Here is a 23,839-nt window from a genome sequence, read left to right as displayed (position 1 = left end):
GCTAGAACTGTAGCTGCACCTGGTGATATCTCAATGCTTCCCACATCCTGATTAGATTGTAGAAATTAATGAATCAAAACTGATTATTTGTATCAGAGCTCAGGTCTTAAGTTGCTTGTCCATTCCATTCTTTCTGTGCTCACTAGATTATGCTAGTGTGAATGGAATTGCACAAATTTAATGTTTTTGCTAAGAGTTAGTAGGAGCAGTAGGCATAAATGTGTTAGGCATTTAAATCCTAGTGACTTCCAGTTCAAAATGTGTGTTTTGGAGTGTTACTAATGAAAGCCTAGTCATTTCTTAGAAACATCAGGTAAGTAGATGTCAAGTCAGAATACTGACATGAGGGTGGAAGTAAAACTGAGATAATTTTGTAAATGAATTATGACAGAACATATTGCTGTGCCCTGACTTCCCATTGCTGCTACTGTTAGTCTGTGTGTCAGCATCCTAGAGATGCTGAACAGGTAAAAAGCAGAGATCTAGGCCCCAGGTGCAAGCAGGAGAGGTGCATCTCTGCAGACTGTGATGGGTCTAGCAAATTTTAACTGTTTGTAATTACTGAAAGAGTGAAGAAATGAAATTTAGTGACTTTAGGCTCTATAAGGTGGTCCCAACTACTAAATCAACTCATGCTGAATTTCTGTTTCTCAACAGTATGGAGGGATCCATAGTCCGTTTGCCTGAAGTGATTGCCCTTAAGAAGAAGTACAAATCCTATCTGTACCTTGATGAAGCTCATAGTATAGGTGCCCTGGGTCCCAGTGGCCGGGGTGTAGTGGAGTATTTTGGACTCAATCCTGAAGATGTGGATGTTATGATGGGAACATTCACCAAAAGCTTTGGAGCTGCAGGAGGATACATTGGGGGCAAGAAGGTAAAAAGCTGGGAATCTCATGCCTGGTGCTGAAGTCCATTTCAGGTGGAATCCTTCATTAAACATTTCAAATTTGATCTATTCCTCAAGTACCCTATTGTCCATTTGTTTCATAATTTTACATGCTGTCTAATACCATGAAAGTTGGCAGAGCAGAAGAGTCTAGTAAAATACCTCATAACTGTGTAGTTCTCACATAGTCAGTGATGATCTGAGTTTGCAAATGTACAATAGTGATATAATATCTTTCTAGGAAGGGCTAAGAGTCAGGAAGCAGGAATTTCTTGATGTCACTTTTAATGAGACTTGAAGGAAAAATGCCAGAAGCTTAAGTTTTTCAACCTGTTTGGAGGAAAATCCTCTTAGGTTAGTCTGGTAGAACTGATTTCCCCTGGGTGCAAGCAGTTTGCTTTCTGAAAAGACACTTTTTCCATTTTTCTTTTTTGGGGTGGTTGATTGTTTTGGGTTTTGTTTGTTTTGGCATTTTGTTTGAGGCTTGGGGGGTTTTGTTTTTGTTTTTTGGCTACTGTCTCTTTCTATTGGAAAGTACAGCTAGAAAGTGTTTCATTTTCTTTATATTTGCACTGTTCTAATAAACACTTGTGAAACTCACCCTAGGCATAGCTCAAGTAATGCAAACATAATGCAAACCCTTGTTGCAATCCACTGCTGATGGTGTTAGCTAAACAAGTCTGTCACAGACATTTGTCTCTGATCTACACATGTTCTTGCCCTGTGACATTATTATGAGTTGTCATGTCCCTGCTGTTTCTTGTACTGTAAAATTAATCCTTGAGATACTTCTTCTCTTACAAGGCATTCTGAAAGAGGTTTTTTGTGGTGCCCATTTTATTATGATTAAAGATATGACAGAAGCATTTCTTGGAGTGCTGGGAAGGCTATGTCTGATGGCTCTTGTGTTTTGCTAGGAACTGATTGATTACCTCAGGACATACTCTCACAGTGCTGCGTATGCAACATCAATGTCACCTCCTGTTGTGGAGCAAATCATCACCTCTGTGAAGTGCATTATGGGTGAAGATGGTACAACTGTTGGTGAGTCTTTCCAGCAGTAAACATGTAGGAAGGGGAAACCAAAAGAGCCTCTATCACTTTCAGAGATAACACATCCAGTGGATGCTTTCATAATTATCTATTAGTAATTGTCTGGCTGGAATTTCTGGGTTAGTAAACCAGTTTACAATTCTGCTTGGCAGATCAGCCTAATAACAGCATAAAGAGTTTTCAGCTAGAGGTAAGTCACCTTAGTCTTGTCTAAGAGACACGATTTTCTTGTACTGATTTTTGTTCTCTGTCAAGCTATTCTACCTATCTTTTATTTTGCCCCACTTTAAAGATTGCTTTCAGAGTATTTTGCTGTTGTATCTTCTACAATTGTGTTCTGGTTTATTGCAGGGACAGTGCTTTCAATTTTCATCTCTAGTATAATTTGACATTTGCATCTCAGTTAAAGTAAATATGGAAATGTTTCTGAAATCCCTTTTTACTCGGGAGGTGTTTTTCAAAATCAGTGAACTTAATGGACTAGGAGAAGAAATTCAGCATATTTGTCTTCATTATCTTAGTTTTCCTGTTTCATTATAGAAGTAAAAAAGGGGGAAATTTGTAGTACTCTCTGGGCATTCGAAGTCATAATGACAGATTCTTGTCTCATTTGTCTATGAGTAGCAGCTTCCTTCAGTTATAGCATGAAGTAAATAGCTCTTTAAGCTGCTTTGAAACTGAAATGGTACAGTTTGCATGTAGGTTACTTTTCACTTTTCACAGGTAATTAAAAAGTTGTGAGCAGCTCACACAGAATGCTGATGTAGTTTGTTGAGGATCCGTTGGTGGCATTTAGTTTGGAGGCTCTTAGTATTCTAACTGCAGTATATATTGAATTCTTGGAGCTTGAGGCATCTGGCCACGAGGTGGTGGTGGTGGTGTATGCTGAAGAAATGAATTGGCTTTTGAACATGCATCATCTGACCAGCCAACCTGTTGGATAACTTCCAGTGGAAAAGCTCACTGGAGAAGTGTCTCCAGAATTTTCCTGTTCTAACGGTTTTCATCTGGTTTGCTTATATTATCTGAGAACAGAGTTAAGTGCCAGTGGTTGGTGTTGATGGTTGCTCAGCAGAGCATCATCAGTGAGGCAGGTACAGCTGGGCAGCAGCCTGTGTCAGTGCTGGCTTTAAGTGCTTGTGAGTGGTCCATGTGAAATACCTGTATCGAGAGCCAGGAGCTGACTTTCTGCTCTCAAGTACAGGTATTAAGCAAACTTCACACTACACAAAATGTTGTCTTGCTGTGGTCTTAAAAGTAATTGTGTGAGATTTTAATAGCTGATGATTTGCCAACAATCTGTGGTCTGCTTAGGCATTGCTTGTTTTTGGGTTTCTTCCAGTATCTGTTTTGCTTAATGAAGCGGGAAGCAAGGAATGTGTAACTGATTTCTGTTTGCAGTATTCAAACTCAGGCATTTTTGTCTCCTTCTGAGGCTACAGTATGGTATTTGTTCAAGCCAGGAGAATGGAATTAACTTCCATTTCACACTGTTCTCTTGCCATTATGCCAGCAAGATCCATCTGAGCTGAAAGGCAAACCAGATCAGGAACCAATATGTCAATAAAATAAACTCAAAAGGTTGTTTTTGTTCTCATGTTGCTTAAAATGCGTGTTGAGCTACATCCTGCTAATTTGGTGCAAAGAAGTACCAGAATTCCTAGGCATTCTAATGAGAAAATGAGTTGTTTTGGTGTTTGATAGGTGTGTCATTTTCAAGAAGTCTCTGTATGTCCACTTTCTGTACAAGCTTTAGCACTTTTCATAAGTGATGGCTATAATAGCTGGATAGCCAGAACCCTGTCAAATCTCAAAGGATTTCTCAGCTACAGGTCTCATGACAGTGTTACTGGCTTTTTAAGCATCTAAGTCAACTTCGAGTTAAGATCAGCATCTCATAGGATGATTTCTGCATGAAAGTGCTTGTCTATTTATTTTCTGCTGAGTGCTGTTTCCCAGTCATGCATTTTTTAAATTGTCTTAAGGCTTTAGAGATAATATTACTTTGTAGACATTTTCTGTGGATAATGTTGGCAAAAGTTCAGTTGTGAACTAAGCAGCTGATGAGCATGACAAAATTTTTTCTTTGTTTAAGGGCTTTGGCTGAAAAACTTCTGTTTGGATTCTGTGGCATTACAAGTGGGGCTCTGGAGGACCACTGCCTGCCATTGGTTTGACTATGAATAAATAAGGAGAACATGGGTGCTGGTAATACTTGTTAACTGTGAAAGATAAGTGGAGAAATAGTGTTAAACTGGGTCACTGGTAAGCACCTTGGACTGTGTACTACAAAAATTTCATTGCTTTTAAGTTAGTCAAGCTGAATGAATCAGTAAAGGGAACTGAGATAGGGCAATGGTTTTACAGCAGCACAGGAGTTGGAGTTGGAATCAGAACAGTAGATGGCTTGCTCCCAACCTCTTGTTTAGGACCACAGCTAGATCTTTTAATAGCATCAAGAATGCTTTCTTGAAAAGAGCCTTTGCGGCTTCTTTGTCTGTCGGCTCCTGTTTACCACAAGCTATTTGTAAAACCTGCTGTCCTCCATGGCATCAAATCTTCATGGAAATTGTCATGTCAGATTGAGATAGTCTGTAGCTGAGGAATAAGTAATAGGAACCAAGTAGTTTTTGAAGGTGAAAGGGGTTTTGTATATCATTTTGCAAGAATATGTTGTCTAGGTTATTTCTAAATCTAAAGAAGCATCTGAAGACTCTAAACTTACAATATAAGGTGTTGTAATTACTAAAACTTCACATAACTAAAAAAAGTCAATGTCTCCTTTCAGATTTTTCCAGCAAGTTGCCAGTGACTAAACAGGATTTTGGTAGGAGGCAGGAGAGACAAAATAGAGATGCTATGAAATGCTTTTCTGCAGAGAGTGTAAGACATGTGCTCATGTGCAAATGTGTGCTGCCTTAGTTGTTACAGTAGTTTCCTTGTGTCTTTATTTCTATTCAATTAATCTGTTAATTCTTCGTAAGGTGTGTGCATGTCAGTGACTAGCAGAGTTCAGTCACCCTGAAGACAGTTACAGCAGTATAACTATATGTTAATATATTACCTGTTCCTTCATCCAGACTGCAAACACTATTCCAACAGCTAAAGCAATGGCAGAGCCGCCTTATGGCATCTTGGTAGTGGTGCTTCCGGTACTGCAGCTCCTCTGCCTTACCAGATCAATACTCTGTCTGTTTACTTTGCATTACTTCTCTTGTACTGTAATTGCCTAGAAGAACATCGTGGGGTCTTAAAGAAAACATATTTGATCTGTGATCCCTCTGAGATTTTCTTCAAAGGAACAGTCATCCTCAAGAGTGTTGAACATGTTGATCATATAGACTCTCTTCAGAGAACTCAGGTGATGATGTGCATTAATATCTTGTGTATCATCACATTTGGCTTTAACATATAGGAGCCAGGTAAATAGGAGGGATGGAGAAGTCTTCTTTTTCCAAAAATCAAACTTTTGGAACTGTTTTCCAATTCAAAGTCTCTATGGTTGAAAACTTTAATGATAAAGTGTTGCAGATGCTTGTCAGCAGTTTGGTGAATATTGCTCTTGCTCTATTCAGGCACAAAATGAATGAATGTCAGATAGTTTTATAGATAAAGGAGCTTTTTAAACAATGATAATAAAAAGACACAATAACCAGACTTTTCAGGGTCACAGTATACATACACAAAGATGACAAATTGATTCTTGGAATGGAGTTTTGGAAAGCTGTAGCATAGAGCCACTTGATTCTTGCTGTTACTTAAATTGACTGTAGGGAAAATGAGACAGCTTGGTTCTTGTCATGGTAAATGAGACATTGTTGTGATTTATGATGTTAAGTACTTGACCTGTCTTGGTGAATTTTTCAGCATCAGTGATTTGGTTTGAGTTGAAAGCTGGATTTTTTGCCTCTACATAGGACTGGGACTCCAGCTGGCTCCTTTCTGTTATTTACATAAGAGCCAGTGATGCATCCTGTACAACTGGAGTTCTGTTAGCATTGGAGCTGTTCAGGACCCAGCCTGTTTGTTGCCCTGATAACATTGCTGGGGGAAAGTGGAAGAAAATCATAAGTAACCCAAGTGAGATGCAGGCAAATCAAAACATGCAAAGTGAAACCAGTCTATGGACTGGTTAACCACCTACAGAGGTGGAACTTAGTTTGCTCTCTTATGTATTGAAAACTGAAGATGAGCCTTAAATCTAGGTGTGTTTAAAGTTTCAAGTAAAGCTGGCAGTGTTAATGGCTTGTAGAAGAGGTGAACTATTTCTTTCCACAGACCTTAACTCAGTATTGGTAATTACACCTCTTGACATTTGTAAAAAGCTTGACTTCCATGTGAGTTTTAGGAGGCAAATATCCCACACCTAATCACAGCACCATACATAGCATGGATAGAATAAGTAATGGATAGACCCTTCCCAAGATGGCTCTTAAATTTTGACTGAATGTTGTCTTGAGTGCTGTATAGAAATGAAGGATTATTATCCAGCATAGTTCAGTGGAGGTAGCAGCTGCATTGGCCATCCCAGCTGCTAAACTATTGGGAACAAATAACTGCTCTTTGAAGGCTGGTCAGTCAGGTAGAAGCACAGAGTCAGACTGGTATTTGTCTCAGCACCTCAGTTGTGAAGAGGCAGTAACTGATTCCATCTCATCAGTGAGAACATGAAAAAAATTAAAAAATTTCTACTCTTGCCATTGCGATGTGCAACAATATTGAGTGAGTTAAATCAGTGAAGGCAGTTAAACCAATTATAACCAGCAGTAATAAGAATGTACAGCTGGCTTGGCAGAGAATTGAGCATAACTGAGCTGTTCAGAATTCAGGACCATTGTTATACTGTTAATATGCCCAGGGAGAAGCATGCTGGGAAAAAAGAACCAAACTAAACTTAGATGGTCTGCTTAAATTCTGGAGAAAAGACTGCAATTAATATTTTAACTTCCATGTGGTTACTCAGAGCCTCAAATGAAGATAGGACCTCAGCAGTTCAATCACCTGCGTAATCAGTAGGTTTCTTGAAGTTGGACATTACCTTTTTCTTTTCAAAGACAAAACAGAATTATATGCAAGTAAAACATAAGCAGTAATGAAGGAATAGCCCATGTTTCAGCACCTGGAATTGAATTTTTAGTAGCCTATTGGATATTTATGAATGAAGTCTGTTCTTTGCCATTCATTACCAGCAGTCAATCCACAAATGGAAGCAGTGACTGCTGTTGTACTCCAATGGGGAAATACTCCTTCTGCAGGCTGAGGCTGAAAACATTCAATTATCATTAAAATCGGTTCATTTGAATTTCCTCCAATAATGCACTTGTTAATGAGGTGTTAAATTATCACCTTGGGAACCTGGGGACCAGTCAAAACTAATTTGAGCAAAGTGAATTTTTTTTTGTTGTTGTTGCTGCCCTTGAGAATCTCAAGCTGAGCTGGGAAACTGTTGGAAAAACAAATACTCTGGGGGTCATAAAGAGAGTTTCCTGCTTCTCTCCAGGGGTCTAACAGTTTTAAACATCATTCTCTGTATTTGTACTTCCAGCTGAGGATCTTTTAAATCCAGCTTGTTGCTGCACCCCTACATCCCTCCCACAGAGCATGGCAAGCTTCCAGAAAAACTGCTTTAACCTGGGCTGGGCAGGAGAAATCTTTTAGCCTCTGATACTCTGAAGAGTGTTTACAGACCTTAGCAGAGTTGTACCCTCGTGTTGTACACTGAAATGTGTGAGTTCTTCAGGGCCTCTTCTTTTGGGCTTTATTCAACATTGTAGTGTTTGTGTAGAGCTTATAAACCTTTATAAGTGTACACCTGCTTTGTTCTTGTAATATTCTGGTTCTTGCTATTTCTGTTAAGGTAGGAGCTGTCATCCTATGTCTTCATAGACTAAACACCGATCTGTCATCACAGAAATACAACTAGAAATATTATTTTGTTGAAGTAATTTAATTTTTCTTCACTTCTTGTACTACATTTGATTTAAAATGTGTGTCTCACTTTTTATTCTCAATAGCATATGAGATGCCAGGTTTCTACAGAATGCTGGTGTGCAGCTCATACAGGAAAAGGAGAAAATACTGGTAGCAAGTTAGTGTGTATTTTATACTATATATATATATATATATGTACTCTGTATATATATATATATATATACACACTTGTATATACATATACACACACTAGTATATATAGTATATATTGTTAGCAACAGCGCAACTAAAATGCTTCCAAATCAGTAATACTAAGGTGAAGCATTTCAACAGGAGTAGTTGCACATGAGGTGATGTAAACTGTCTTTCTCTGCGTTAGTGTGAAATAGAGTTCATGGTTCCTGATGTGCTACATGATACACTAGAGCAGAGTTTTTGAAAATACCTGAATGATCCACATAAGCACTACCTCCTGTCGTCACTCCTGGAAACTGCACCCATTTTCCATATAGAAAAAATAATGCTAGTACTGCAATAGTGTCTGCAGTATAGAGACTTCTCTGATGAGTATGTAGTGTAATTGTTTCTGTCTACTTTGGAAGCAGGCAATAGTCAGTAATGAAGCCCTTTCTGTGGGTTGTGTTAGGCTATGTGGGACTTCCAGGCCAGCTGAGCTACTGTCCATGCCTACTTTAGTGGGTTCTGATGGAAAATATGTTTGGCACAAGGTCAACTCATGCCATTTCACATCAATGCAGTTGACCTACCACAAATTCCCAAACACAGACAATCTTGACAATCTACAATGCGTTCTTTTGCCTCTGCTAGAGTGCAGATGTTTGGTAATGTTTCAGAATGAATAAACTTTCTTAGATAGTACAGATTTAATCTTTAAAGGAAGAAGCTGTCTGAAAAACCTGCATGCCAATTAATGTGTTTTAAGAGTGAGAGGCCAGAGGAGAGATTTGAGATTACTTTTAATAAGACTGAGCGAATTCTCGATTTCAGTGTTGGGGTTTGGTTCAAACTGACTTGTCAAGGACAGGATAAACCAACCTATAGGGCTTCTTTGTGCCACAAGTAAGCTTCTCTTAATGCTCAGGTTATTGCCTAATTGTTGCATAGTGGAAAAGCTGTGGTTACAATACTGCCTACATGGGGGAAAATGTGTTACAGAGTATGCATGCTTCTCAAGTTCATGTTGGCTAGCAGCTCCTAAGATTTCTTAACTGTTTGTCCATGGACACTGGGATTGCAAAAAAAAGAAGATAAAAGGCGCCAGTAAAATACTTCTGAAGCTTTTTAAGACTTTCAAGCATGCCTTCCAGCTGGTCAGCTTAATATTGTATCACATAAGTGTGTTGGCAAACTCAGGCTCTAAATGGGCAGTGGAGAACTCATTTGTCCTGCAACTAGCATCTCTAGAGTATGTACTCTGTGCAAACAGATGTGTCACTCTTACAGAATAACTGTACCAGGAGCTGGAAGCAAAATGTTCAGTACCTCCAATCTGAAATATAGCTTCTGTTTTCTATGATTATAGCTGTATTCCTGACAAGTGTCCGTTTGTTCAGGACATGACAGCATAGAGGCAGTTGTGAGTTTTATATGCACAGCTTTGATCTTTCCATGATCCTTGGAAAACTGAGCTGTTCAGGAAATACAAGTCTGTAAATGTCAAAGGAGAGACAAGGTCCCCGGGGTTTGGGCCTTTTCAGGCACAAAGCCTGCTCTTCCACCTGACTGCAGTTCCAGGTGGCAGGATACCAGAAGCTTCCTGCCAAATACAACTTACTAACATGGGAAAGCTCAACACCCTTGCTGTTGAAATCATTACAGAGTTTTAGGGTAAATCTGAGAGCACGCTCAGAAGAACAAGTATGGCTACTAAAACAGATATACAGGCAGATGTGGGCAACTCTGACTTGTTGGGAAATTTGCAGGCTGTATCATAAGCTGAACTTGGCTAGAAGCATCTTTGATGTCAAAGGAGAAACTTGAAATGTTGTAAAGGACCTCTTGTTGAATGGATCAAAGTCTTCACAGGAAGATGTATGAAGATGTATTCTGTGAAAGATTCAGGTGCAGCCTTCTCAGCGACTTCCTACAGAAGCTTCCTACTGAAAAAAACAAATAAACCAAACCAACTTGTTCAGAGTGAAAGTTCTTAATTTAAGGACATGTTAGTAAAAGCACATACACACTTACAGCATCCTGTCCTCTCCCATTGTGCCTTGTGTTAGGTGAAATCTGTAGCAGTATTATATTGGGGGGTATATCAAAGTCCTGTTGAAGGACAGAGAAAACTGAGAACTTAATATGCTCTGTTCCATAAGGTCCCATTTAGTACCACTGATGGAATGTAGGTATTGAGGACTATTCTGTTCACTTTCTTTAGCTCTTAAAGGATTCTTCTACAAAGAGACATAGTAGAAGGTAGTCTGTCTGCCAGGCTGCTTTTCTGGATTTTCAGGCTAACACAGAGATAAATACTACTCATAGGACCTTACAGTATCAGTTACTGGTCAAAGCATACTTCTGTGTAGGGTCTCATTGTTATCTCCAGCTCATGGAGCCTGTTTCATAGCACTTGTGGCATCGTTTCTTGATAGACCTGGCTTCTGTTCAGTTTGCTCAGAAGATGCTACTTCAGTGTTTATGGCTGCCACCTCCCAAAGGAGTTTGTCAAAGAGTACAGTAGTCAAACACATCCCATCCCTCAGGTGGTACCCCCTTCAGGGATACCTCACTGTCCAGGTAAGAGAATGGATACCCTAGCTATATTGGTTGCTTTCCAGATGAAGCTGATTATTTCTAACCAAAGGTGGACACTTCATAGCTGGCTGGTGTCTTTTCCAGTGAATGACAAACCTTCCTGTGCTAGAACTTGAGCATTAGTCCAGCTGCTTTAGCAGCAATGCTGTTAAAAGCTTTTAAGGTTGACATGGAATGTGACCAGTCAGCTGACTTTTGGTGAATACTGTTTCTTGCACTTTCCTATCTGATTTTGAATTTAAGAGGTGCACTTCAGTATGTGGCTAATGCAGCTGCAGGGAATGAGGGAGAAGACTGTTGCTAGTCATCTGCAGTTAATTTGCACTGTTGCTTAGTCTACCTTATTGCCTGATTTATGTGACACACAAATCCCTCTATTTGGCTGAACTGGCTTTTGAGTTTTAGAGGAATAGATCAAGACCTATGGATGTTGTAAAACCTTGTGCTTTTATACTTGCTTGATGTAAAGTTCAAAAAACAATGCAGGGAAAAAAATCTTAATTTTTATGACCAGCTAGCAAGAGTTCCACAGGGAAGCTATTGTATCAAAGCTCAGTCAGAAGAGCTATTGAATTACTCCTCTAAAGCTGAGTACTTGGTTATCTTGTCCAGTCTGTGGATTCTATTTGTGAACTTGTTAGAGGTGTGCCTAATGGCAGGATAAATATACTGACAAACTAAATGTTAGTACTGTTAATAAATAAGAACTATCCCATAAAACTACACAGACTACACTTCACTACATTTCCCTGAAGACTATTCTTGTATTTGAGAATTTTAGGGAAGAATTGTTTCCTTTTTTTTTTTTTTTTCTGAATGCAACAGAGCTAATTCTGCTTTTCCAAGTTTGGTTTTGGGAGGTGATTCCTGTTAACACAGGTCATTCAGTGACATTGGGTATGGTTGTCAGGCTCTTCGTCTTTTCTAACACAATATCTTTGGCTATAACCTGTGTTTTAATAGGATTTTAATACTTTTCATTTTTATAGTACTTCATACTTGTGTCTTTCTTCTTCATTATATTTTGACAGAAGTGAGAAGAATTTGGGGTGGAAGAAGGCCACATGTCCACTTTGGGTTTTTTTGGTTTGTTTTGTTGAGGGTTTTTTTTTGGTTGGTGTCTTTTTGGTGGTTTTGGGGGGTTTTGTTTTGGGGTTTGTTTTCTGGAGTTTTTTTGTTTTGGTTTTTTTTTGTGGGGTTTTTTTTGGTGGATTTTTTTTTGAGTGTGTTTCTTGTTTTGATATGGGGGGGTATTTTTGTTTGTTGGGGACTTTTTGTTTTGTTTTGTGCTTTGTTGTTGTGGTGGGTTTTTTGGTTTTTTGTTTTTGTGCGGGGTTTTTTTTGGTTGGTTTGTTTCTTTGTTTTTTGCTTGTTGTTTTTCTTGGTGGGTTTTTCTCCATTAGGAAGAAGACATGAGTAGCTTGTAGCCTGTTGATTCTGGATATGGTGCCCTACCTTGGTTGAGTCCATAGATTTTTGTACTTTATTAACTTGGAAATTTTAGTATCAAGGGAAACCTTTGGAAAGTGTTATGTAGATTAAAATAAAAAATCCACTACCAGTGTTTGTCTTGTCTAGGGATTAGTTCTTTTGACAATTCATCATGAGGTGAAGGATTTGCATATCAGTGTCTTCATGGAAGCTCTGTAGATACCTGGTAAACAAGGAAAATGACCCTGTGTTCTGGGAGGTAGATGCGTAGGATCTGGGGGTTTTGACAGTTCTGTTGTAATGGCATTTGTTGGAATGGTGGGAGACACTGCTGCTGCTCAGGCATGGTCTTGGATCCATGTGGTCTTCGTAAAATACTTTAAGTTTTGTGTTTGATGTATTCAGTGGGATTGAAGGCTTATATGAGGGACTTGGGGAATATATTTCCTAATGCAGGATATAAATGTTCAATGACTTCCCTTTAGATTTGAGGGTAGTCTAACATGTGGCCACAAGGGCTGTATATTCCATACACATTTGTTTTTCTATAGCAGTAATGTACTGTGAAGTGTTTCAAGTGCCATTACTTTTAAAGTGTTGTCTGTATAGATCACACCTATTAAACTTAAGCATTGTGCTTTTTCTTGGAAAAAGTGGTGTGCACTGCAGCTTTTTTGTGTTCTGGGAAAAGAAATATGGTTTTCTGCACTATTTCCTGTGGTCTGTGAGTGTAGAGAACAGCTATGCCATATGACATAGGGTGAACTCCAGCCTAACAGTGGGAAAATGGCAGAACTTGTGCTAATAATATGTGAGTACAGTAGATAGATGCTTTTTGTTATTTGTTTTATCTTTTTTTAATGTGGATAGATTCAGAAGAAATTTTATGCTACCACTGTAGATGAACTTTGGAGATAGAAGGAGTACTTTCAATACTGGTATTTTTGTTTTCCTCTGGAAAAAGCACTTACAGTGCTGTCTTTTTTGTTCTCATGCTTGACCTAAAGCTGATTTCATGTTTTATACTTACTGTGTCTTTCCATTTCTGATTATAGCTCTCTTAAAATGTGGAAAGGGTCTGCTTTGCTGTTCTTATCACATGTTCAGGTGGAAGTGATAATCTGTCTGGTTCTACAAGGTTTTTTGTATTTGTATGATATTTTACAATTAATAAACACAGTAATATTAGCAGAAACTAGGTGACTGCTACATTATGTGTAACATTTTCTGCTTGAAACAAGAGGTCTTCTTCACATATTTTTGTATATATATTTAATAGCCATTCATATCCTCCATCTTCTCTTGTACTACATAGGAAAAGATTTCTTTACCCCTTTGTGTTGCTATTTAAAATCTCAAGAAACAGTTAGCTTTGATACTCACTTCCATTGTAAAAAAACAGTCTGCACAAAACAGATGGAAAATATAGTTCACACTCTTTGTTGCTATGTTGTAAAGCTACTGAACTGTCTCCATGGAAGTAGATTATAAACATCCTTAATATAATATGCTTTGTCAAAGCTTGCACATTCCTTAGCTTCTAAAGAAATGTGGTGTTTGTGTGTGTTCCTGATGTTTTTGCTCTCTGTGGCTTCAATCTGCCATAAAGGCCTGCCAACCTATTTGTACTGTACAAAGGTTCGAGTCTTTTTTTTCTTCTGCCTCTTCTTCACTGATGCTTTCTCTTGAGATTTTTAAGAGCAAAGATGTGCTTTTTAAATTTCAGTGTCCATGATATAATAATAAAAAGAAAACAGAAGGTTTTAAGTGCTTGCTTTTTTTCAACAATTCAATAAATTGACCAGTTAATTAAATAAATTGAAACTATATAAAGGTAATTTTTTCATGGTTCTGACTTAATAGTGAAGGTCAAAAGAAGCCTGATGAGTGCATGTTTCTTTTCTTTCTTCTCAGCAAGACACAAGGATAGTTGTCAAAGAGGGTATGCACACCTGTCTTTTTAATGATTATGAATGCTATTATGATGACAGCATTTGTGATAATAAAAAATCTAAGTATGAATTAATGTGTAAGTAGTGTTAATACAATCCCACAAATCCTCCCAGTGATTAATATGTACAGTTAGATAATACATTGACCCAGGCAACACACCCTTAATTTCTGTGTACTGGAGGGATAGTCCTAATCACATTCTTTAAAATTACCTGTTGATCTGAACCAATGCCTTGTAAGTTCAATGACTGTAAATCATAATTTTTAGGATGCAGGGAATTTTAGTCATGTGACAACAGAGCAACCAGATACAATGAGCAAGGTATAAACAAACAGGAACAGCTATTGTGAATTACTTTGGAGAAATTGCTTTCTGGATTGCCTACAGGGGTGGGGGGGTGGGAATTCTTGCAGGCAGTACTGCTGTTCTTCAGCAGATCCTTCAGCTAGTGTTAGAGGGAAGTTGGCTGGTAATGTGCTTTTGTTCTCACTTTCTATCACAGTAGATTTTCTTTGTCTGTATGGCTAATGTATTTAGCTGTGATAACTCTAGAGAGAACTTAAACTGCTTTCAGTAGAAATTCAGCCTCTGGAAAAGTTTTGTGTGAAAAATATGGTGGTAGATGTGGAGTTGGAGTTAGGGAACCCTTCTGGGTCTCATGAACCAGGGCTGGAACAGGACTTGAAACAGAGGAGATGAGTGCAGTGTGACCATGAAATGTAACTGTTGTTCCTATGCAATTCTTTACATATGAAATAACTTTGTGTTCACCCAGTCATATTAATTTTTAGATACACAGGTACATGCTATTGCTTTCTTGTTCTTTTTTTGAATGGTGAAATGTAGGTCATGGATAACTTTATCAATTTAGTCAACCAGGCATCATCTTGAATTCTCCTTGAAGTGGAAAGGGCTTGTGTGTTTCTGACAGCCTTCTGACAGTAGACAGTGTTTTGGTTTCGTTTTGTTTATTGTTGTTGCCTTGGACAAGATCCATTCTTCATCAAAGATGTCAAATCCTGCTTCTGTCTAGGTGGATTTCCTATGAAGAGTCACTCTAAACACAAAAGGAGAGCCTGGTATCTTTTGTCCTGCCTGGTGTGAACTTTAAAGTAGAGACAGTTGCTATTTCTGCAGTGTCTGCTATACCACTGAGTTGGTAGTGGAGGGAAAAATTTAAAGCAAATTACCAGATTAACGTAATTCTAGTAGTCATTAAGGAATCCAGTGGTACTAGCAACCAGCAGTCTTTTTAGACTTTCCTAAGTGTTAAAAAAGCAGGTTTCTGTAATTCAAAGTGCATTTTGACTGAAGAAAAGTGGCAAGAGATTGTATTATGACTTCTCATCTCTTGAAACTGAGTTATTGCAATTAATTGTAAGTTGGCATTACATTTGAGGACATGGTTCTCTTTTACATGGATAACTCCAGTAGCTAATTTATATGATGTGGATCTACTATTTTATAATTTCTGTATCTTTAAAATCAAGGGACTGCTGAAGCTAAACAATGGGAACAATTCCATTTTACTTTGCATGCTGTCTTGCATAAAACAAAAGGCTGCATAAATCTAAATTGAAACTGTGGTTGTATTTGGGGCCTGTTTTTGGAGGGGATTGGGTTTTTTGTGGTTGGTTTGTTTTGTTTTTCCCTGATGCCAAATTGTCAGTAATTCAGACCTAAAGAAAAGAAATCAATCTTGCTGCATGACAGTTTTTGCATGTTAAGCCTAAATGAAACACTGGTAGACAAAGTCTGTTTCACAGCAGTCTTTGAACATTCTCTATAACCACAAGTTTTCTGGCAGCCCAGGTGTTTTCAGGTTTTGAGAGAACCACTAGTCCAGCAGAGCTTTTGGTGGGGCAGGCCTAGGGGGATGTATGTCCTGCTGAATAGTCCTTCCCTCTTCTTTAGGTAGTGCTTGTGCAGACTTCAAAGACTGCTTGAAGTCAGCAGATCATTTCCTCTGATTATCACACAGGGAGTCTGAGATGGTAATGACTCCGTATCCCTGTTCTGTTTCATTTTCTTATCTATGCAGAGGGAAGGCAGTTTTTAAAATCAGGGTGAAAAGCACGGCAGCTCAATTGTTAAACCATGTGAAGGTTGCTGCTACAAGCTCAGTGGTTCTTCAGATCTCTTTTAAAGGTTGACAAATGTAAGCACATGCATTATGTTGAATTACAGACAGATCAGGCTGTTGGTATCCCTTTGGCTGGGAATTCCTGAGGGCTGGATGTACCTTATAGAATAAATAAATGGTCTGATGAAAAAGCTCCAGGTTCAGAGAGCTGATCTCTTCAGCAACCTGAATGTGTGGGAGGAGGTAATGTTATGGCCAAGGCATCAACTGATGAACCTCACATAACAGCACAAAACTTCAACACACTTCAGTGACAAATACGTAGCATGTCTCAAGTGCCAGACTTGCATAGGAATTACCCTGGTATTAAGACAGCTGAAATGTTTCCATATTAAATTACAAATAATCCTGTCTTTTGGATGTACCAAAGAGTAGTGTGTGTTGCGGAGCACTATTTTAAACAGAGAGATTTGAAAGTTCTTCCACTGAAATAGTTGCTGTATTCTATTGGCTGTATTTTTATCAGAATGCTGAAAATACCTGGTATTTTAAAAAACGCTAGTCAGTATGCATGCCATGATGTTGCATACCAGTGGAGCCTCTAAAAATCTGTATTCCCCAGAACTTAACTGAAATTCACTTCATTGCAGCTCACACAAAGTTCCGCAAAATTGATCATTGGTGCCTTGTGTTTTTTGTTAATTGTGGGCTTTTCTGGGGGCTTGTCCCCCTGTTTCATTTAATTACATCCCAGTGCAGATGCCAATTCATCAGTGCATTCTGTGTGTCAAGAAGGACTAAGGTTTTTCAGTTAATAAAATAGGTTAATTCAGTTCCGGGCTCTAGAAAATTCGGATTAATTAGGAAATTAATTGCAAACCACAAGGAAGAGTCATATTAAAACCTACGTGAAAACTGTTTGGACATGTTTGTCTTTAGAGTTTTATTACATGATTTTAATGTGGTCTTAATTAGAAGGTGATACCACTTCTTCAGTCACTTACTGGAGCAGGAGGTTGATCAAGAGGAAGATTCTGAACATGCTGCAGTCTGGTTCTCCCTTGGTGTAAGTGTTGACATAATTAGCAGCCGATCATCTGTGCTGTGGTGTAGCCTATGTTCTTTGGCTTTATTTTTCCAAGTGCATCAGTTGATATTGGTGGTTCTGAATGTATTTTATTCATGTAAACACAAATGCCTTCAGTTGCCTTTAGCTTGATTGGGAATTGACTGGTTTCTGTTTGCTCTACTTTTTCATTACCATTGCTTTAACAGTAATGGCAACATTAATGTTTCATGGCTGCCAGGGAATCTCAAAAAAGTTGATTTTGTAGTATACTCTCTGTAATATGGCAGAGTTGGAGATAACAGTATTGCACAAAACAATAACAGTAAAAATGTTTTGTTATCAAGGGGAGACTAGTTGTCATGTATTGGAAAACAAACAAAAACCTCCAGCTTGGAAAGGGCGTTGATCTTTTTCTTGTGTGTGTCTTTGTACACTGAGTGTGAGCTGCTGCACACCTGTGTCTGGGCTTTGGAAAAGCCTGCAAAATTTCCTTTATGGCTACTGCATAGGTGCAAGAAATGCTTAAAAATCTGAGAACAGTTTTAAGTGGTAGTAAAAATAGATCTCTATCTATGTCTGTGGAAGTTTATCAGTTGCTGTCTCCATTGTGTCCCCACTGCATGTACTTACTAAGAGTGAATAGCAAAGAGATTTTCCAGTGATACTTTAAGTTCTGGTGGGACTGGGCCCTGGTATCTTAACGTAAGAGCCACCATAGCTCATTCAGACAGAGACGACAACCTATTCTTTCTGTGTGAAGCTTTTTGTTAATGCACATAACTGTGCTTCTTGGGAGAACCAAAGGATCATGCTTTACATTTTTATTTACCTTTTTTAAATGAGTTGTGTTGTTCTGGATGGTAAGTCATCAGCTACTTCTGCAGCTTCTGGAGGTGATGAACAGAAATTTATCAGCTGAGATTTTTGCAAAGTCTTAAATGCTGTTCAGTTGTTGTGGTTTGGTTTTTTGTTTCCTATCATGTTTTGCTCCAATGCATTTTTCTTCTAAGCCTGTAATTACGTATAAAATGTAATAGAATATATAACAGCATCCTTTAGGCAACTGTTACACGAAGAGAAGAATATACTGATTTGATCTGAGCTAGAGAAAGGGTCAGTGAAAAGTAAACTGAGCTAAAACATCTTTTAATACATTTGTTACCACAGTGGAACTGAAACTGCAGGAATATTTCTGTTTTATTCTTTTAGATGTAATTCCTGGAAATGGTCACACTTGGGCTTCCAGCTCGTGTTTAATTTCCCAAGCTAGACAGTTATTCTACTTTTTCGAGGTGAACAAAATGTTCTGGTGTTAGGAAAAAAAGATGTGTTTCTTAACCACTTCATTAAATATGTACTGTTGAAAGAAGGACAAGTTGAAACTCAGTTTTTGGCGTGGAAATAGGCTCAGAAAATGCTTTGAGTGTTCAAATAATTACTGCTTTTTATTTGATGGTCTTTGAAACTCAAGGGGAAATTTAGTATGTAGTGAAATTCATCCCGTTTCTTGCATTGCTCAAAGTGAAGGTACCATTTGGTTGTATTATAACTTGTTTAATTATCCTGCAAGGTCCAGTCCTCTGAATTACCTCCAGTAGGATTGTCAACATAGTAGTGGTGAGACACAGCTTTCTGGTTTTTAGCATTGCTTGCTAATTAATTTTCTGTGCTTTACACCCTTTTCTCCCAGAATAAATATTGCTACTCCAACTTTTGAGATGCAAAAACGCAAAGCAGAAGAGGTGCTTAGCAGAGCAATGAATATCTTCCACAGTTTACCTAAAATGCCTGTCTGGGGCAGAGGTGGCATTTTAATGCAATACAGCTACTTCTGCTGTAAATTTGTGATGAAAAAACTCTATGCAAAAAGCTTTTTAAGAAGATTCAAAATGTCTTTGCTGTTGGGGTTTTTTTAAATTGTGTGTCATCAATGTCCTCTGAGACACTTGTGTGTGTTTTTAACAAATGGTCTCCTTCACTTCTGTGAGTCTAATGAATCCTGGGGCTGCACAGTGGGAGTCTTGACAGACTGGAAGTTGCATTAAACAGCTTTGGGTTTTTATTGAAAACATTGTCCTTGGTTCAAAGGAAAGGTAATTATTCTGCCTTGGAATGATAGCGGCCCCTCCTTTATTGACAGCACACCATCTGGTTGTGATAAATTCCATGGCCCTGGCAAGGCTGCAGCTTTTTGGTGCAATGGGTGACGTAAAATCTTTATGTCCAGATGGCAGAAAATAAGAAATAAAGATTGTTTGTATATGTATATATATAAATGACACACTTCCCTGTGTTTGGTGTCATGGTTTAACCCCCAATGAGTCACTAAATTTTGGGGTTTTTTTTTAATGTCTTTTAGATGTATCTCTAAAGGAGGATTTCAGAAAGCAAGGTGGTATATAGGGGTTTTTAGGAACTAATTCTTGCTGCAAGGTAAATTCCACTACTCTCTTGAGGGAAATCTTGAAAAAATGATGATGGAAATCTTCAGTATTTCAGGTGTAATTGGCACCATTTATTTTCCTTTACCACCCAAAGACTGTTAGTGTAGTTCTCACCTAGCAGTAAGAACAGTACAGATTACTAAAGGGGTTTTCTCAAGAACTGGTTGTACTTAAACCTGTTTGTTGCTGTAGCTCCAGGGAGGTTCTTTTTCTGAAAGCTTGCCAAGTAGTCAGTTTACATCTATAAGTAAAAGTTCAGAGTGCTGTTAGGTAGTTTGGTAGCCAATTTGTTCTTCTGGCAGCTAGTTCTTTCTCTTGCTGTCCTAGCCAAAGTATTATTTCTTCTTCTAACCTGTTTAATTTTATGATACCATTTAATGATATGATACATTCAGGCTCAGTTCTTGTGTCCTGACAAAAATAAACATCTGAGCCAATGGCGATTATTAAAGAGAAATGTCTTCAGGAATCTTGGAAGGTAGAGGCATTTTTTGGTTCTCATAATGTCTGAATTAGAACTGTAAGACATTTAAATGTTTGCGAGTAAAACATACTGCCTGTGACTTCCTATAGTGTCTGATTTGGCTGTTGGCTGGTACCTACTTCCAGACTTTATTTCAGAGTGCAATTTTAAATTCTCCTGCCACACATTACTGTTCAGGGTTTAGAAATTTCTTCCATTTGTTGTTTTGATTTGTTTTAAAAACATAATCACAGCAGAGTATGATGAAGCTTATTCTTGACAAGTTCTTCTGGTAACTTTTGTGAGGCTAGTTGCTGCAGAGGAAAGTGTCATCAACTAAGTCTCCGAAGCATTTCAGTCTTTTTTATTTGGGCAGAGATAGTGGTAATACCACTCTTTACTAGTTCTTACTTTCCTACTACTGCTGTTTTTGAGTTGAATCCTTGCAGTTATACTTGCACACTGTGGCATGAATAATGTTTATCTTAGATTTAGATGTAAAGAGGAAACATTTTGAACCTGGCATTGCTATGCTGTTATTTCTGTGGCTAGGCAGTTTGGACATGGATGTGGGGATTGACCACAGGTTAAAATAACTCTGAAGCCACTTTGAGTTGTTACTAAAATTCAGTCAAGAATTCTATGTATAATGAGCAAAGTGCCCTGGCAAGTTTGACTCACTGTTTGGCTGCCAGGGTACATAAGAAGCGGATGTGTATTATTCTGGGGTTTGGCAGCTTAGACCTTCACCTTTTGTGGGCAAAATACCTCAACAGCTTCAAGCTATTTAGGCTAATGCCTCATGTCTAATATGCTCAGTTTGTGGGTGAGCAAAAGTTAAAACTGCTCTTTATTATTATTAGTCTCTCAAACCAACAGACTTGAAATTTTTTCCTCTATGGTGGAAGATAACTTAAAGTACAAGGTAGAACTAAATGTATATAATTGTAGCATGTATTAATGTGTGTAATGTTTCCTGCACCTAGTAAACTGTAAGTTTTTGGTAATTTTGTGATTTACCAAAGAGGGAAAGAATTTCTGAAAACTCAAACTGTGAGGGTTCTCAAGCATCGGAGCACACTCACACTGCTCATGGAGGTTGTAGAGTGTCCATCTGTGAAGACAGTCAAAACCCCAAACAGACACAGTTCTGGGCAACCTACTCTAGGTGATAGTGCTTAAGCAGGTGGGTTGGACTGACTGGTTTCAAGACATCTATTCCAATCTAAAGAATTTGTGAAAAGTGAAAGTGGTACCCTCCATCTCAGTAACAGCTCTTTTCACCACTTTGGACATTTCATATTTTTACACAGAGAATAATAAATCTGCAGAGCTTTTTTTATATCCCACTAAAGCCTTTTTCAGTGCCATAGGAAAGGTGCAGAGCAGATGTTTCCAGAGTCATTGTCTGTGCAAGATGCATCCTCTAATGACCTCATTCTATTGACACTTGTAATGATATTAATTCCTGATGCTTCATAGATGATTTATATTTGTGTGCTTATGGCCAGTTCCAGCCAACCTATGGTCAGAGAAGCTGACTTGTCCTCTGATGAGATTCCTTCTGGTGGTCTTTGACAAGCCAATACAATGTGTCAGTCCATCCTACTAGACCTGGCCAGGTGGGGATAATTCTAACATCTCATTTCTTGGACAGACCCTAGATATGTTAGGTACTCTCTGATCTGATTGAGCAGAATCACATCAGGAGATCATCAAAACATTTGGAACCTCTGTCTGGAGTTGTATGGTGCCCATATGTAGAACACTGTCACACTTATAAAGGATGTGCTAATTGGTAAACAGGCAGGACCCAAGGGGACATTCTTCCCTTGCCAAGTAGGCTGTTTTGTGCCATGTACAAGCTGTTGTGTGTCCCTTGCTCAGCAGTTCTGGAGTAGCTGTTTGATTACTGTCTTTCAAATTTACCCATTGTTTAGATAGGTTTCTTGCATCTGCCTTGGCCAGTTATGTCTTTGAAAAGCCATTTTCTCCATCCAGTCACCCTGTAGTCCTGAAGTACCAAAGCAGTTCAATAAAGGTGTTTCCTTCAGCAAAGAACTTCTCTAAGGCAAATTTCAATTTTCATTCCTCCTATGTTTACACACCTCATAAGGTCACAGTCAGTTTCTCTTCCCTTCTCTGAGGATTACTATTTTGGTGATCTTGTTATGAAGGAATGACAGCTTTTAAGGTGTTTTTTTAGGTTTTCCTTCTAATAATTGACTTTAATCCAAATTTTGAATTTTCAATTTATTTAAGTTTTGCACTTCAGCACTGAAACTTCCAATAATAGAGAGCAATCAAGTCTTGTTAAAGGCTTCAGTTTATCAGTGACTGTAGTCACTCCATGAACTATTAGGATTGGTTACAGAAGTCTTCTCTAGTGGAAGCATGCTCTGCTAAAATATTCTAACATAGCCCAAAATAACTTAAAAATGTCTTTCAGACACCTGCAGGTCCATCAATCTTACATTTCACTCGTGGCTTTATCAGAATCCCTGCCACTGGTGCAGTATATGATAGTGATGTTACATTTGATAAAGTAACCCTCTATTCATACATATTTTAAAGACTTGGACCCGTTGTTGACTAATTGTAACAATAGTGACTGATGGGAATCTTCTATCCTGATTTTTAGATTTACCTTCCTTAATACTTGGTATGTTATTTTCATGCATAAGGACATGTGTAAGGCTGAACATTAGCCTTGTCTCAGTCACATGGGGGAAGATGGAGATTGCTAGACAATTGTGCCAGCTACAAAGGCAAAAAGTGTAGAAGTTCATTACTAATGCTGTATGTGAACCCAGAAGATGGAACCTACATGCATACAAGGTAATTAAAGAACTGGGTTATCAAGAAGTTATTTTCCTTCCACTTTAATGACTATGGATTAATAATTTTTAAATTTCACCAATCAACATTTCAAATGGAATCTACTTATTTTATGTATTTGCAGCTATTACTAAATGTTTGGCGTATGCTTGTTTTAGAAGCCAAAGTTGGCCAGATTTGAGACAGGATGAACTGTTAACCCTTCGTTTTTTCTGTAGGATCAGTAGAATTCTACTGGTTTAATCTCTTTCTCTTTAAAACTTGAATTTTCAGGATCTTATAAAAAATATTTTTGCTGTAGAAAAGCTGACTCCTTTTATCCAACTGTCCTGTAGTTGGGTAAACATTGGCTCAGTTTAAATCAATTGGTTTTAATACTGCCTTTACTAACTCCTTAATGTTTATTCATGCTGATCTCCTTAGCACATGTATCTTATTTCAAAGTCTTTCTGCTCACTTGATGAAGCCTGCTGTTTGAGGCAAAAGATGACTAATCAAATGATTATAATACTGTCATGGCTGTGCACAGAGGAGCAGCCATTTTAACTGATTTTTTACAGTGTCATTTTGTAACATCTTTGTGTCCCCGTACTGCAGAAACCCTTTCACATGGGCTAAGACTGCTGTGCTCACTGCTGTACACATATTGTTACTACTCCAGAGAAGTTTAAATGATACAGAGCAGGGCAGTATGAAGAAATCAGGCTTACAGATACCATTTTATTTGCACAGCAAGGTTGAGTTATGCTGCTATTGTGATATTTGAAGTAGATATGCAGCCAGATCCTTGAAGTTCTTTCGTGGTCACCAACACAGATATTCTATTGATAGAATAATAAACTGTGAAATATGTGCTATTTTGAACAATTAGTACAGTCCTCTGGCAAGGTGCCTCTGTTCTGGCCTTTC

General features: G+C 38.2%; 1 protein-coding gene across 1 annotated transcript in view; it reads left to right on the top strand.

The window, feature by feature from the left end:
• SPTLC2 (serine palmitoyltransferase long chain base subunit 2) overlaps positions 1-23,839 on the top strand; it is a 77,163-nt gene that overhangs the window by 27,615 nt on the left and 25,709 nt on the right. The window contains exons 8-9 of the mRNA XM_063399073.1: positions 658-877; positions 1,807-1,933. Of these exons, the coding sequence (XP_063255143.1) occupies positions 658-877; positions 1,807-1,933 (347 nt within the window). The remainder of the gene's footprint in view (positions 1-657; positions 878-1,806; positions 1,934-23,839) is intronic.

Source organism: Prinia subflava, chromosome 5 (genome assembly GCF_021018805.1).
Source record: "Prinia subflava isolate CZ2003 ecotype Zambia chromosome 5, Cam_Psub_1.2, whole genome shotgun sequence".
Taxonomy (NCBI): domain Eukaryota; kingdom Metazoa; phylum Chordata; class Aves; order Passeriformes; family Cisticolidae; genus Prinia; species Prinia subflava.
The sequence above is the reverse complement of the archived record's forward strand: the minus strand, read 5'-3'. Positions and strand labels throughout refer to the sequence as shown.